Genomic DNA, 15,118 nt, shown 5'->3' with positions numbered 1-15,118 from the left:
GATTGATGCCAGGCTGCTGGGGACAGTGCTGAGCCACGTGTCTGTGGAGACCCCTGCACTCTGCGGTACAGCTGTTTAAGCAGAGGAAAGGAGTTCTAGGGACTTAGGGTATTCAGAGGACATTTTCCCAGGCCATTCATTTTGCCCTGGGGGAGGCCCAGGGCCAGGTGCAAAGTGTCTTTCCCTGAGCCAGGGGGTGGCAGAGAACCCTGGTCTCTAGCTTCCCAAATTTCTAAGCTCAGGATTTTCCCTGTCTGCCCAGCTCTCTATCATTGGTCCAGGGTCCTCTGTGAGTGGAAGGGCAGGGAGGGCTAGGGAGGAGCACCTATCCTAGGGAGGAGGTGGAGGCCAGGCTTATGTCCTAATCAAGGATTCTATTCAGGTCATTGCTATGCTTGGCAGACCTCAGTTGACTGCCCGCTGCCCCCAGTTAAAGTCGAGACCCTTTGGCTCGGCACTGGTGGCTTCAGAGGTCCCTCTTCTCTCGCTGCAGCCTCTGTGTTCCCAGCTGCCCCGGCTTCCCTGTTCCCAGCACGTCCGTCATCCTCGTGACTCCATGCTTGCCTTCACTGTCTCTCGCAGCCTTTCTCCCTCCCCTGCTCTCCTGTTTAATTCTCATCTCCCTTTCGCTTGGCTCAGATTCCAGCCCACCCCTGAAGTACGTGTTCCTCGGTGCTCTCCCCTCCCTTGGCCCGTTACCCCCATGGCTGTGTCCCTCCAGCAGAGTGCCTGCCCGTCAGTGGAGCAGGGAGTCCTCACTGTTGTCGCTGCTGATGTGCTTGCCTTACTTCTGGGAGTGGGAACTCCACGAGGCCAGGCTCCGCATCTGGTTCATGGCTGCGCGTCCTGTATAGAGCCTGGCATAAGCCAGGGGCTCCGTAGGTGGTTTTGGGTGGAGGAATAGAGAGACAGACGGGTGACTAATAGACACACAGATGGCTTGATTGGCAGTTAGAGAGGTGGACAGATGTCTGACGAGCTGGACAGAATGAATGGGCTGGAAGGGTGGTTGAATGGATGGGAAGAACAAATGAATAAATATTACCAGCTAGAGAAAGGAGGCAAGGTGGGAGTGCTCGGAGCGCCTCTGATTGACTCCTTGATGCTTCCTCAGATGTGGTTAAGGTTGTCCTGGACTACAACACCGCCCACAGCAAGGTGGCCCTGTCCGAGAACTACACCGTCGCGTCCGTGGCGGAAACGCCCCTGAACTACCGGCCGCATCCCCAGCGGTTCACATACTGCTCGCAGGTCCTGGGACTGCACTGCTACAAGAAAGGGATTCACTACTGGGAGGTGGAGCTTCAGAAGAACAACTTCTGCGGGGTGGGCGTCTGCTACGGCAGCATGGAGCGGCAGGGCCCCGAGAGCCGGCTTGGCCGCAACAGCGCGTCCTGGTGTGTGGAGTGGTTCAACACCAAGATCTCCGCCTGGCACAACAACGTGGAGAAAACCCTGCCGTCCACCAAGGCCACGCGGGTGGGGGTGCTTCTCAACTGCGATCACGGCTTCGTGCTCTTCTTCGCCGCGGCTGACAAGGTCCACCTGTTGTACAAGTACAAGGTGGACTTCACCGAGGCCGTGTACCCCGCCTTCTGGCTCTTCTCCACAGGTGCCATGCTCTCCATCTGCTCCTCCAAGTAGGCCGGCCACGGATGCTCGGCCGAACCGCCCACGTGCTTTCCCAGGTCCCCCCGGGAGGGTGCTGCAGCTGGGACCCCTGGGGAGTTGCCCTAGGTCCCCCAGGGCCAAAGGGATGGGAGGGGAGCTGCGGAGGGCGGGAGGCTGGGCAGATGGCATGAGAAGTCAGGGTTGGCCAGGGACAGGGGTGGGGGTGTTTGCCTTGTGGGTCAGGAAGCCTCCCACTTCCTGGTGCCTCTCCAGCCGGATGCCCCCCTCGGTCCTGGTAGATCCAGGCGGCTGGGCGGGTCTCCAGGGAGTCAATGTCACAAGCGCCTCTTTCCTGCTGGACATAATCTGTAACCCCTGTGGGTTATTCCTCAGGCCTCTGGTGCCTGCTTCTTTCTTCTCCGAAGTAGCCTTCAAATCTTGGAGTTCTGATGACTCTTTGTAGAGCTATTCAGGTCTGTAGATTAAAAAAAAAAAAAAAGCCAAAGTCAGTGAATTTCATTCCCCTCCACTGCCTCCGTGTGGGAGTTGGGATGAATGCTCAGACTTCTGGTTATTTTCTGTGCTTGAGGGAAGCAACCCACAGCAGGTCTCCACCCAGACCGGAGTTTCCCAAAGAAGCATGTCCTTTTGCCCTCTGTTGTCCCTTCCTGTCCTGCACCTCATCACCCCATCCACGGTTTTAAAATGTTGAGTCCCAACAGGAATGCTTCCGGTCTAAGGTTTCAAACCATGATCTGGATCAGTCTATGCTGACTTTGTGATTCAGGGTCAGCATGACCTGGTCCCCACATGACCAGAAGCCCCACCAACTCCTGTGTATTATGAAAGGCATTTCCGCAGATGCCTTTGGCTTTGACTGCGGCCCAAGAACCTTCCGGTCGCACAGGCTGTGGGGCAGCGGTCCCCCTAGGCAAGAGGGTGTTAGCAGTCGGCAGCTTTGCTCTCATCAGAGCATCTCGCCTTTTGACTGGCTCTCCTCAGTGCTAGCCTCCTTCCTCCAGGACCGTGAGACCCTGCCCTAGCTGGCGGACACCCCACCGTGGCCAGCAGAGCTGAACGGTTAGCTAAGCCTGCTGCCACGCAGACAGGCCCGGCGCGGCTGCCTCCATGACCACCCCAGTCACCTGCTTGGGTGCCTGCCTGTGGCCAGAAGGGCCTGCTCTCAGATCCATGGGCAGCAGCAACATTCCTGTTCAACCCAGCGCTGGTCCTCTTGTGAGTCAGAGAGGCCCGAACCCTTCTACTCTCTTCCTCACTTGAGCCAAATGCAGATGTAGGAATTGACCAGGAGAAGGGTCAGAAAGACTGAAACCAAGGAGGAAACCAGCTGCCAGGCTCAAGTAAAAGGGGCTATTTTTTCCTGCAGTGTTTCTGTGCAGTGGAAATAGCCTCAGTCCACTGAGGGCTGGAGGGAGTGGATGGCTGGAATTTCCTGAGCTCCTTACATCCTTATCAGGATGTAAGTTTTCATCCCCAAAGTGGGAAAAATGTTAACAGCCTGTGAAGAAATGAGTCCTGCTCTGGGCTTTCCCAGCAGGGGAGCTGAAGTCAGGCTCCTTACTCATGATCTGAAAAGGGCGATGCCACTGGAGACAGGCACCCCAGGCCTTCCCATATAGATGTTTGATGTTATGTCAGCTCATCTTTGGTCTTGTGCTGGGTCTTCAGGGCATTCTAGTTAAGCCCAGAGCACTTGATATTGCCGGCGGAAGTGTTGATCTGTGTCACCTTCCAACACGAACTTTCACTTCCTTGGGAGAGCACTCATCTTTGTAGGGAAGATCCCCTGCAATAGTTGAACTGTGGGTGTTTGAAGATTTTCTTCCTTTGCTACTGGGAAGAAAAGTTCTTTGGTGATTCTTCTCTGCTTTTGGAGATGGTTCAAAGCACCTTCATTGATCTCCTGAAACAAAAGCCTTGTTCAGAGCCAGTTCATACTTGGGGAACAGCTGGGTTGAGGAGAGTGCCCAAGATTAAACCACAGGTCCTGCTTGGGCTCTCCTCTAGAAATGAGGGCAGCCGGGGGTGGCGCTTCCCTGTTAGTGCATCGTCCAGCTCAGGACGGAGGAGCCTGAGCCCCTCTTGTGATGAGAGGCAAGCAGGTAACCCAAGCTGAGGCTTATGTGGGTGCCTTGGAGACGTGAATTGAGGAGCACGCCCTCGCTGTCTCAAACCATACTGTGTCCAGTGGTGAGACTTCATGTCCCCTCTCACCTTGCAGGGCTGGTACCCAGTGGTCAAGTCTTAGACTTGGGGGAACTTTGCATTCATTTGACTTCCTGTTTTGCAGAGTAAGTCAGATGGGCAGGTGTTGGATGAATCCACTCACTGCTCTTGCCATCCCATCTTGGAGGAGGTACCTTGTAGATGCCCCCTGGTACCCTGGGGAAGGGTCAGAACTTCCCAGATAAACGTAAAAAGTGTTCTCCCAACCTAGGTAGCAGGGACTGTCTCTGCCACTCTGGCATGATAAATCAAAGATCAGGGTCAAGTTTTTGTTGTTCAAAGACTGATTGATTGGTTTGCCTGTTTTAATTATTCTGAGATGGGTCTGTGATCTAGAAAATAATACCGATACATTATTTCTTACCTTATTCTGTCTGACCCTGCATTGATTTTAATTAGGAGTATTTAAGCCTGTATTCTTGAGCTTGTATTTTTGTGCATTGATTCTTTAGGACATAATCAGTGTTGTAGACACTGTTCCTTTGAAAGGCATGAGAAATACCAGGACCAAGGCTGGCTTACGTGCCTTAGAAGCTTTGAATGCAATAAAGCGGTGGTGTTGGGTGCTCTTGCACACTTTCCAGTGTGTGTAGAAAGTGTTCCTTAACTGTCATGCAGGAGTCAGCAAATGAGGTACCCAAGAGCCTCTGGGTAGCCCCCACTCAGCTGCCTGCTAAATTTCAGCAGACCTGGAGCCTACTTGAGGCTGCATGGGTGGGGCAGCCCCTCAGGAAGCTTGCCATGAATTCTCAGCCAAATGTCCTTCTGGGCTTTGCTTCGGGATAATCTGAAGATGAGGGTAGGGAGGTAGGGGAGGGGTATGAGTGAAAAGAGTAATCAAGGAAACAGTGGTGGAAATATGAGTGAAATATTCTTTCTACTGTTGTCGCTGTTTGAAAATTCCTATAATAATAAAAACTTAAAAACAATGAACCAAAACTAGCCAGCAGTGGGCCCGGATTTTATCCTTGTTTGAAGAGGGGAGGGAGTTGTGGGAGGTGTGGATTTGAGGTTGTTGTATAATAACTTGACTGGCTGTTGTCTCTTGTTCCTGGTGGGGAGATTCTAAATCCTTGGAATTGCCCTCGGCAATGGGAATGTCCTTGTAATTCACCAGCCCCTCTTATCACATCTGAGCTTATGCTAAGAGGTGAGATGACCCAGGATCGGGGCTGGTCATCAGAGAGGCCAGCCATGAGATTATAAATAAAATAACGTGTACACAGCAAAGGAAACCATAAAGAAAACAAAACAGAAAGACACCTATGGAATGGGAGAAAATATTTGCAAATGGTGCACAGACAGGGCTTAATTTCTAAAGTAGACCAACAACTCATACAAGAGCAACAACAGCAAAATACCATCCAATCTAAAAAGAGCAGAAGACCTAAATAGATAATTCTCCAGGGAAGACATACAGATGGTCAATATGCACATGAAAGGATGCTCAACATCACTAATTATTAGAGAAATGCAAATCAAAACTACAGTGAGGTACCATCTGACACCAGTCAGAATGACCATCTTTAAAAAGTGTATAAATAACAAATGCTGGAGAGGGTGTGGAGAAAAGGAAACCCTCCTACACTGCTGGTGGGAATCTAAGTTGGTGCAGTCACAGCGGAAAAGAGTGTGGCGGTTCCTAGGAAAACTGAAAATACTATAGAATTACCGTAGGGTCCAGCAGTCCCACTCCTAGGCATGTGTCTGGACAAAACTTTAAAAAGATACATGTTCCCCTGTGTTCATAGCAGCACTGCTCACAATAGCCAAGTTGTGGGAACAACCTAAAAGTTCATCGGCAGAGAGATGGATAGGAATAGGTGGAGCAGTGGGATACTACTCCGTCGTTAAAAATGAAAAATGGGGTTTGCAGCAACATGCGTTCAACTAGAGCTGATCTCACTAAGCGAAGTCAAAAAGAGACACATACCATGTGACATAACTTATATGTGTTATCTAAAATATGGCACAAATGAACCTGTCTGCAGAATAGAAACAGACTCACAGACATAGAGGACAGGCTTGTGGTTGCCGAGGGGACTGGGGACGGGATGGACTGGGAGTTTGGGGTTAGTAGATGCCAACTGTGATAGAATGGATGGACAACAAGGTCCTACTATATAGCACAGAGAACTATATTCAACGTGCTGGGATAAACCTCAATAGAGAAGAATGTAAAAAGAATGTTCATATGCTGTATAACTGAGTCACTTTGCTTGCAGCAGAGATTGGTGTAACATTGTAGATCAATTATACTTCAATAAATTAAAAAAAGAAAATAATGTATATGCTGCTGTTGCTGGGTGGAGGGTTCTGTGTCAGCTGGTCAAGTGGGTTGATAAACGTTTAGGTCGTTTATGCTCTTTAAAAAAGTGGATTTGGCTGTGCTGGGTCTTAGCTGTGGCATGTGGGCTCTTACCTTAGTTGCGGCATGTGGGATCTAGTACCCCGACCAGGGATTGAACTCGGGCCCCCTGCATTGGGAGCATGAAGTCTTAGCCACTGGGTCACCAGGGAGATCTCGGGTCTTTCATATGCTTATTGATTTGTGTCTACGTATGAGGCAGTGGGAGAAGGGTGTTAAACCCTCTGAAACTTTGAATGCATCTATCTTTCCTTGAAGTCCTATCAGTCTTCATTCTGTGTAATTTGAAGTTGCCTTCTGCTTAGTTGCTCAGTCATGTCTGACTCTTGGAACCCCAGGAGCCTGCCAGGCTCCTCTGTCCATGGGATTCTCCAGGCAAGAATACTGGAGTGGGTTGCCGTTTCCTTCTCCAGGGGGTCTTTCCAACCCAGGAATTGAACCTGGGTCTGCTTGAAGCTGCCTTACCAAGTGTATAAATACTTAGGATTTTTATGTCCTTTTGGTGATTTGACCTCTTTATGAACTGACCCTTTTTACACCGCTACCAGTTTTTGCTCTGAAAGCCACTTTTTGTGATATTAATATAGTCAGTCTAGTTTTGTTTTGATTAAAGTTAGTGTGATGTCTCTTTTTTTCATTCTTTTGCTTTTAACCTGTGTCATTATATTTAAAGTGTATTTCTTATAGACAGCGTGTACTTGGGTCTTGCAGATCTGACAGTCAGCTTTCAATTGGCATGCTGAGACCATTTACATTTAACGTAATGGAGCATTTAACGTAGAATGAGAAATAATGCTGTGGTCATCTCTGGGGAAAAAAAATCTGTCATAATCCTCTGAATCACTTCTTTCTCCTTGAAAACAAATGAAACCATGTGACTCATACTGGGACTTTAACCTGGCCAAAACCCAGGTTGGGGGTTGAACCCACAGTCCTTTAACTGAGATCACACCTGGTGTCAGGGCTTTATGAATCTGAGGTTCTTGATGTCTCATCACAGAAAGAATTCAGTGAGAGACAAAGTGATCGGTAAGAAGTGGATTTATTGAGAGAGAAAAACACACCACAGTGTGTGGGCCATCTTAGAAGGTGAGAGAGAGCCTCGGAGTATGGCATGGTTAGTTTTCATGGGCTGGGTAATTTCATAGGCTAATGAGTGGGAGGATGATTCCAACTATTTGGAGGAGTGGGTGGATATTTGCAGGAACTGGGCCGCCACCCACTTTTTGGTCTTTGATAGCTGGCCTCGAAATGGACAAGGTGCTGATGAGTGTATCACGCAACACATGCTAATATGTTATGATGACCGTATGATGAGGCTCAAGGTCCACTGAAAGTGATGCATTCTGCCAACCAGAACCTAGTTGGTTCTAACCAGTTTTCAGCACATACTCAATGGCTGTGTCATTCTTTGAAAGGTTAGGCCATGCCCCCTTCCTTCCTGTTTCATTTACATACTGGTTTCAGCTTGCCAACACCTGTAATAATTTAGTATTGCTCTTTGAAAATATTATCGTTTTGAGTATAAGGGAATGTTTATGTATATATAAATATATATGTATATATATAATCACTCAGTTTGCAACTTTACATTTATCTTTGTGTAAAAGGTCCATATACACATACAAATGGCATTTGACTTTTAATACCGATATCCATGAATAATATTAGATTATTAATCACCCTCTGATGCCACTGGGACTATCAGATACAATAACCCTTGAAGTTATAAAAAGAAGAGTGTCACCTTTTTATTGGGGAAGGACATGGCAACCCACTCCAGTGTTCTTGCCTGGAGAATCCCAGGGACGGCAGAGCCTGGTGGGCTGCCATCTATGGGGTCGCACAGAGTCGGACACGACTGAAGCGACTTAGCAGCAGCAGTAGCAGTCACCTATTTAGAGCACAAAAACTAAATTCTTCAAATGCCATGCCAAATCAATGTTTCTTTTAACAGAACCTACTTAAAAAAAAAAAAAGCTCACAAATTTATTCCCACTTTATAAAACAGTCACTGCTTATCTGTAAAAGATGACATCTCTTTATACAACACTTAAAGAAAAGGCTGAATGCAACCTATGCTGTGTTCCCTTTTTGGAAAGTTATGTTTTAAAAACTGTAGATCTAAATTTTCTAATGGTGTAGGAAGTGCCAGCTATCTTTAGTCAGAAATAGATGCCAGTAACGTCATCTCAAAACAATTCCATGAAGTGTAAACAAAAAAGCTGCGTTTATTTCCTGCTGTGCGTGCTGCACAATTTTGTGCCGTTCTGTGAGCAGCCCTTTGCTCTGTTAATAGGAGCCCCACCCGTTAGGTGGAGTGGTTTCTGTTTTGTATCTCTAACCCTTAATGATTCATAATGACTCACGATTCTTTACGTCTAGCTGTTTAATATGCCTCAAGTCAGATTTGCTTAGCAAATTCGAACAGTGGCACACAGTGACCTTTCCTTTGTCACCTTTCTGAAAGGTAGCCAATTATCAGAAACTACAGTGGTATTGGGTACTCTTGAACACTTTTAGGAAATCTTAGCTGCTACCATGAGGAAAAGAAAGTAATAGACGTGATAATTCCTAATTTTATGTCAAGATGGAGACTAAGAGAAGTTGAAAAGTAGAGGTTGGAATTCTGTTCAACAGTCATCTTTTCTCTCGTGTATTTTTAATCTTTCCCTTTTCTCTGTGCTGCATGGCAACCCACTCCAGTCTTTTTGCCTGGAGAATCCCATGGACAGAGGAACCTGGCAGGCTACGGTCCATGGGGTTGCAGAGTTGGACACGACTGAAGCGACTCAGCATGCATGTATGCTGCCAATAATGCCGTTACATTTCTTTCTTTAAAAAAGATTATTTCTTTCTTCATTTTTGACTGTGCTGTGTCTTCATCGCTTTGCATAGGCTTTCTCTAGTTGCTGTGAGTGGTGGCTGCTCTTCGTTGCAGTGCGTGAGCTTCGCGTTGCAGTGGCTTCCCTTGCTACGGAGCTTAATAGTTGTGGCTTGTCGGCTGTAGAGCACAGCTCAGTGGCCGTGGCACATGGCCTTAGTTGCTCCTTGGCATGCAGAGTCTCCTTGGTTTAGAGATCTAACTTGTGCCCTTACGTTGGCAGGCAGATGCTTACCCACTGCACCACCAGGGAAGCCCTCTGCCACTACACTTTTTAACAAAGCACCAATATTTAATGAAAAATTGCACTAACTTGCTAAATCTGTTGTAGCCCAGGTGTTGCAAGAAGGGGGACCCCTTCCAGGGCCTGGAAGTGGGCTCTTATCTAACACTCTGAAATGAATTGTCTGAGGAGACACATGTGCTGACAAGGCAAGAGATTTTATTGGGAAAGAGCACCCGGGTGGAGAGCAGGAGGGTAAGGGAACCCAGGAGAAGAGCTCTCCCACGTGGCTCGCAGTCTTGGGTTTTATGGTGATGGGATTAGTTTCCGGGTTGTCTCTGACCAATCATTCTGACTCAGAGCCCTCCCTGGTGGTGCACGCATTGCTCAGCCAAGATGGATGCCAGCGAGGAGGATTCTGGGAGGGGGTTGGACACGTGGTGTCTCCTTTTGACCTTTCCTGAACTCTTCCCATAGTGGGCGGCTTATTAGTTCCGTGTTCCTTACCAGGACCTCCTGTCGTGAAACAACTCACGCAGTGGTTACTCTGGTGCCTGGGCAGGGTGGGCGGTGTCAGTCAGCGTGCTTCCCCTGACACAAGGGTCTGCCTCCCAGGTCATGGTTCATCTTCAGCTGCTCCATGTAGGACAGCTGCTCCTCTGTTACTGAACACAAGTTCACGTGCCTGATGCACAGTGATGTTACCGAGTCCAAGCTTGCTCTGCTCACTGCGCAACAGGCCAATAAATCATGAGGTGAAGTGTTGAGGCAAGAAATACAACTGTATTTGAGAAGCTGGCAGACCGAGAAGGGGGAGGACTAGTGTTCCCCCAGAAACCATTTTATTGGGGTCTGGATGCCAGTTTCTTTTATAGAACAGAAAGGAAGACGAGATGAGAATGTGAAGTAAAATGACAATTAATATTATAAAACATCTCCTTGACTTGACCAGCATCAGGGAGGGGATGTGTTAATTTATTTTTTTCTGTAGCTGTTTCACGGATGGGCAGGGTCAGATTGTCTCTCTGAGATAAACAAAGTCACTTTAGTTTAACGTTCAGACAGAGGGGCACATTTCCTGGGGCAGGCCATCACGTGTGATTGTAATAACAAAAGCAATGAGAAAAAACTCAAGAGAAACAGAGCCAACACAGAGTCAGATTTTGCTTTCCCCTGTTACAGTGAAGCCAAATAAACTGAAACGTCAGAGTCTGGAGCAGAGAAAGGTTTATGGCAGTGTCAAGAAAGGAGAAAGGGTGGCTTGTGCTTGAAAATCTTGACGTCCCTGATGGTTTGGGAGAAGGTTTTCTTATAGGCAAATTTTGGGGTAAGGGCTGCAGGGTGTGTGACTTTCTTCTGATTGGTTGGTGGTGAGGTATTGAGAAGTAACTGTCCTCCACCTTGGTAGAGACCTTTGTTTCTGCAGAAGAACTCAAAGATTCTGTTACGTGTATTCTTCAGGAGGAATCAGGACCCTGCCCCGAGGCTGTGCTATTATTTATTGACTGCTCCTCCTTTGTTTCTGTATTTCTTCTCTTCCCTGATTAGCAACTGTTTGAATCTGCCCTTTGGAACTCAGGGAAGGTCAAGGAGGCTGAATGAAACCTATTGCCTACCAATAGGAACAGTGGACACAGAGAGGACTTGCACCCAGCAGGGCTCCGCAGGGTCGTGCTGTGTCGCCTCCATAAGACCTGTCCTGTCCCCGCCCTCCCCCAGGTACGGCTCCGGTTCACCAGTGCTTCCTCACCTAGAACCCTGGCCCACCACCCGCCTTGAAACAATGCTCCTGTTGCTACAGTGGCCTCATGGACAGGTGACTTATTCCATGAGCATTTTTTGAGTTCCTGTTATGTGCCAGGCATTGTTCTCATGCTGGGGACACAATGGAAAAAAAAAAAAACAAGCCCCAAACCCCTGCTTTTGTGGATCCTACACTCTAGCAGAGGATACAGACAGTACGCAAAGTATTAGTTAAGGGAGACCTGCTATGAAGAACGTAAGGTAAGGGGGGAGCACAGCTCTACACAGTCAGCAAAAACAATATCTGGAGGTGACTGTGGCTCAGATAATGAACTCCTTATTGCCAAATTCAGACTTAAGTTGAGGAAAGCAGGAAAAACCGCTAGACCATTCAGTCACTCAATCGTGTCTGACTCTTCACGACCCCATGGACTGCAGCACGCCAGGCTTCCCTGTCCATCATCAACTCCCGGCGTTGACTCATACTCATGTCCATTGAGTTGGTGATGCCCTCCAGCCATCTCATCCTCTGTCATCCCCTTCTCCTCCTGCCTTCAGTCTTTCCCAGCATCAGGGTCTTTTGCAGTGAGTCAGTTCTTTGCATCAGGTGGCCAAATTATTGGAGTTCCAGCTGCAGCATCAGTCCCTCCAATGAACACCCAGGACTGATCTCCTTTAGGATGGACTGGTTGGATCTCCTTGCAGTCCAAGGGACTCTCAAGAGTCTTCTCCAACACTACACTTCAAAAGCATCAATTCTTCGGCACTCAGCATTCTCTATGGTCCAACTCTCACGTCCATATGTGACCACTGGAAAAACCATAGCTTTGACTAGATGGACCTTTGTTGGCAAAGTAATGTCTCTGCTTTTGAATATGCTGTCTAAGTTGGTTACAACTTTTCTTCCAGGGAGTAAGTGTCTTTTAATATCGTGAATGCAGTCACCATCTGCAGTGATTTTGGAGCCCCCCAAAATAAAGTCTGTCACTCTCTCCACTGTTTCCCCATCTATTTGCCATGAAGTGATGGGACCAGATGCCATGATCTTAGTTTTCTGAATGTTGAGCTTTAGGCCAACTTTTTCATTCTCCTCTTTCACTTTCATCAAGAGGCTCTTTAGTTTTCTTTCACTTTCTGCCATAAGGGTGGTGTCATCTGCATATCTGAGGTTATTGATACTTCTCCTGGCAGTATTGATTCCAGCTTGTGCTTTCTCCAGCCCAGTGCTTCTCATGATGTACTTTGTATATAAAGTTAAATAAGCAGGGTGATGATATACAGCCTTGACGTACTCCTTTCCCTATTTGGAACCACTCTGTTGTTTCATGTCCAGTTCTAACCGTTGCTTCCTGACCTGCATACAGATTTCTCAAGAGGCAGGTGAGGTGGTCTGATATTCCTATCTCTTTAAGAATTTTCCTGTTTGTTGTGATCCGCATAGTCAAAGGCTTTGGCATAGTCAATAAAGCAACAGTAGATGTTTTTCTGGAGCTCTCTTTTTCAGTGATCCAACAGATGTTGGCAATTTGATCTCTGGTTCCTTTGCCTTTTCTAAATCCAGCTTGAACATCTGGAAGTTCACGGTTCCTGTACTGTTGAAAGGCCATTCAGGTATCACCTAATTCAATCCCTTATGATTATACAGTGGGATAGATTGAAGAGATTAGATCTGATAGACTAAGTGTCTGAAGAACCATGGACAGAGGTCTGTAATGAGGTAGAAATTGCTAGGCCTTCAGTGTAGGACTCTGAGACCTCAGTCTTGTTTTCAATAAACATCTCACACCATTAACCTAAAGCTATACCCCTTGTCCTGAATTCCTGGAATGTGTCCTTTGTGTGATAAACTATCATCACTCAGATCCAGGGAAAGGCTGTAATTAACTTCTGTTCCATATGCCTGAGGGAAAAACAACTGGTGATCACTAATCTTTAGCCCATACATCTGTTCCATTGTAAAATGGCCAGGGGGCATTTATTCAATCGAGAGAAACCATAAAGATATTAAATTGACCTTTAAACTGATTGGTTAAAAATGACCTATTTTAAGGAAAGGAGCCAACCAAAAATGCACAGATTAATAGTGGTAAAGATATAAAGAATTGTAAGTCCCACCTTTGGGGGACTCTTTACCCTATCTCAGTGTCTATGCTGAGAGTTTTGTACTTGCCTTCTCTTTAATAAATCCTATTTGCTTGTTACGTTGAGTGTTTGCGTGTTCTTAAAGTTCATCCTTCAGCTTCATGAACAAGAACTTGGATTCCCATTTCATCAACACTGTACAAGAGGTGGTGATCAGAACCATCCCCCAAGAAAGAGAATTGCAAAAAGGCAAAATGATTGACTGAAGAGGCCTTCCAAATAGCTGAGAAAAGAAGAGAAACTAAAGGCAAAGGAGAAAAGGAAAGATATACCCGTCTGAATGCAAAGTACCAAAGAGTAGCAAGGAGAGATAAGAAAACCTGCTTAAGTGAATAATGCAAAGAAATAGAGGAAAATAATAGAATGGGAAAGACTAGAATCTCTTCAAGAAAATTAGAGATACCAAGGGAACATTTCGTGCAAAGATGGGCAACAGTAAAGGAAAGAAACAGTATGGACCTAACAGAAGCAGAAGCTATTAAGAAGTAAGATTACACAGAACTATACAAAAAAAGTCTGGATCAACCGGACCCCCATGATGATATGGTTACTCACCGAGAGCCAGACATTCTAGAGTGAAGTCAAGTGGGCCTTAGGAAGCATTTTAGAAGTGATGGAATTCCAGATGAGCTATTGCTAATCCTAAAAGATGACTCTGTTAAAATGCTGCAGTCAATATGCCAGCAAATTTGGAACACTCAGCAATGGCCACGGGACTGGAAAAGGTCAGTTTCATTCCAATTCCAAAGAAAGGCAATGCCAAAGAATGCTCAAACTACTGCACAGTTGCACTCATCTCACATGCTAGCAAGGTAATGCTCAAAATCCTTCAAGCCAGGCTTCAGCAGTATGTGAGCTGGGGAAAATCCAGATCTACAAGGTGGGTTTAGAAAAGGCAGAGGAACCAGAGATCAAATTGCCAACATCCATCCATAGAAAAAGCAAGGGAATGCCAGAAAAACATCTGCTTCATTGACTATGCGAAAGCCTTTGTCTGTATGGATCACAACAAATTGTGGAAAATTCTTAAAGAGATGGGACTGCAGAACTACCTTACCTGCCAGTTGAGAAACCTGTATGCAGGTCAAGAAAGAACTGACATGGAACAAGAAACTGGTTCAAAATTGGGAAAGGAGTACATCAAGACTGTATATTGTCACCTTGCTTATTTAACTAATATGCAGAGTACATCCTGAGATGCTGGGCTGGATGAAGCACAAGCTGGAATCAAGATTGCAGGGAGAAATACCAGTAACCTCAGATATGCAGATGACATCATCCTAATGGCAGAAAGCGAAGAGGAGCTACAGAGCCTCTTGATGAAAGTGAAAGAGGAGAGTGAAAAAGCTGGTTTAAAGCTCATCATTTAAAAAATGAAGATCATGGCATCTGGTCCCATCACTTCTTGGCAAATGGATGGGGGGAAAAAATGGAAACAGTGTCAGATTTTATTTTCTTGGGCTCCAAAATCACTTTGGATGTGACTGCAGCGATGAAATTAAAAGATGCTTACTCTTTGGAAGAAAAACTACGACAAACCTAGACAGCATATTAAAAGCAGAGACATCCCTTTGCTAACAAAGATCTGTACAGTCAAAACTATGGTTTTTCTACTAATCATGTATCGATGTGAGAGTTGGACTATATAGAAGGCTGAGTGCTGAAGAATTGATGCTTTTGAACTGCCTTTCGAGAGTCCCTTAGACTGCAAGGAGATCAAATCAGTAAATACTGAAGGAAATCAACCCTGAATATTCACTGGACGGACTGATGCTGAAGCTGAATCTCCATCTTTGACCACCTGATGCAAAGAGCCAGCTCATTGGAAAAGACTCTGTTGCTGGGAAAGATTGAGGGCCGGAGGAGAAGGAGGTGACAGAAGATGAGATAGTTGGATGGC

The 15,118-nt window shown here is 46.5% G+C and overlaps 1 protein-coding gene across 1 annotated transcript in view; it reads left to right on the top strand.

The window, feature by feature from the left end:
• Positions 1-13,277, top strand: part of TRIM25 (tripartite motif containing 25) — a 31,877-nt gene extending 18,600 nt beyond the window's left edge. Inside the window, exon 9 of the mRNA XM_015098442.4 lies at positions 1,115-13,277. Coding sequence (XP_014953928.2) covers positions 1,115-1,644 — 530 coding nt within the window. The 3' untranslated portion in view covers positions 1,645-13,277. The remainder of the gene's footprint in view (positions 1-1,114) is intronic.
• Positions 13,278-15,118: the final 1,841 nt, after the last annotated feature.

The sequence above is a fragment of the Ovis aries genome, chromosome 11, assembly GCF_016772045.2.
Source record: "Ovis aries strain OAR_USU_Benz2616 breed Rambouillet chromosome 11, ARS-UI_Ramb_v3.0, whole genome shotgun sequence".
Classification (NCBI taxonomy): domain Eukaryota; kingdom Metazoa; phylum Chordata; class Mammalia; order Artiodactyla; family Bovidae; genus Ovis; species Ovis aries.
The sequence above is the reverse complement of the archived record's forward strand: the minus strand, read 5'-3'. Positions and strand labels throughout refer to the sequence as shown.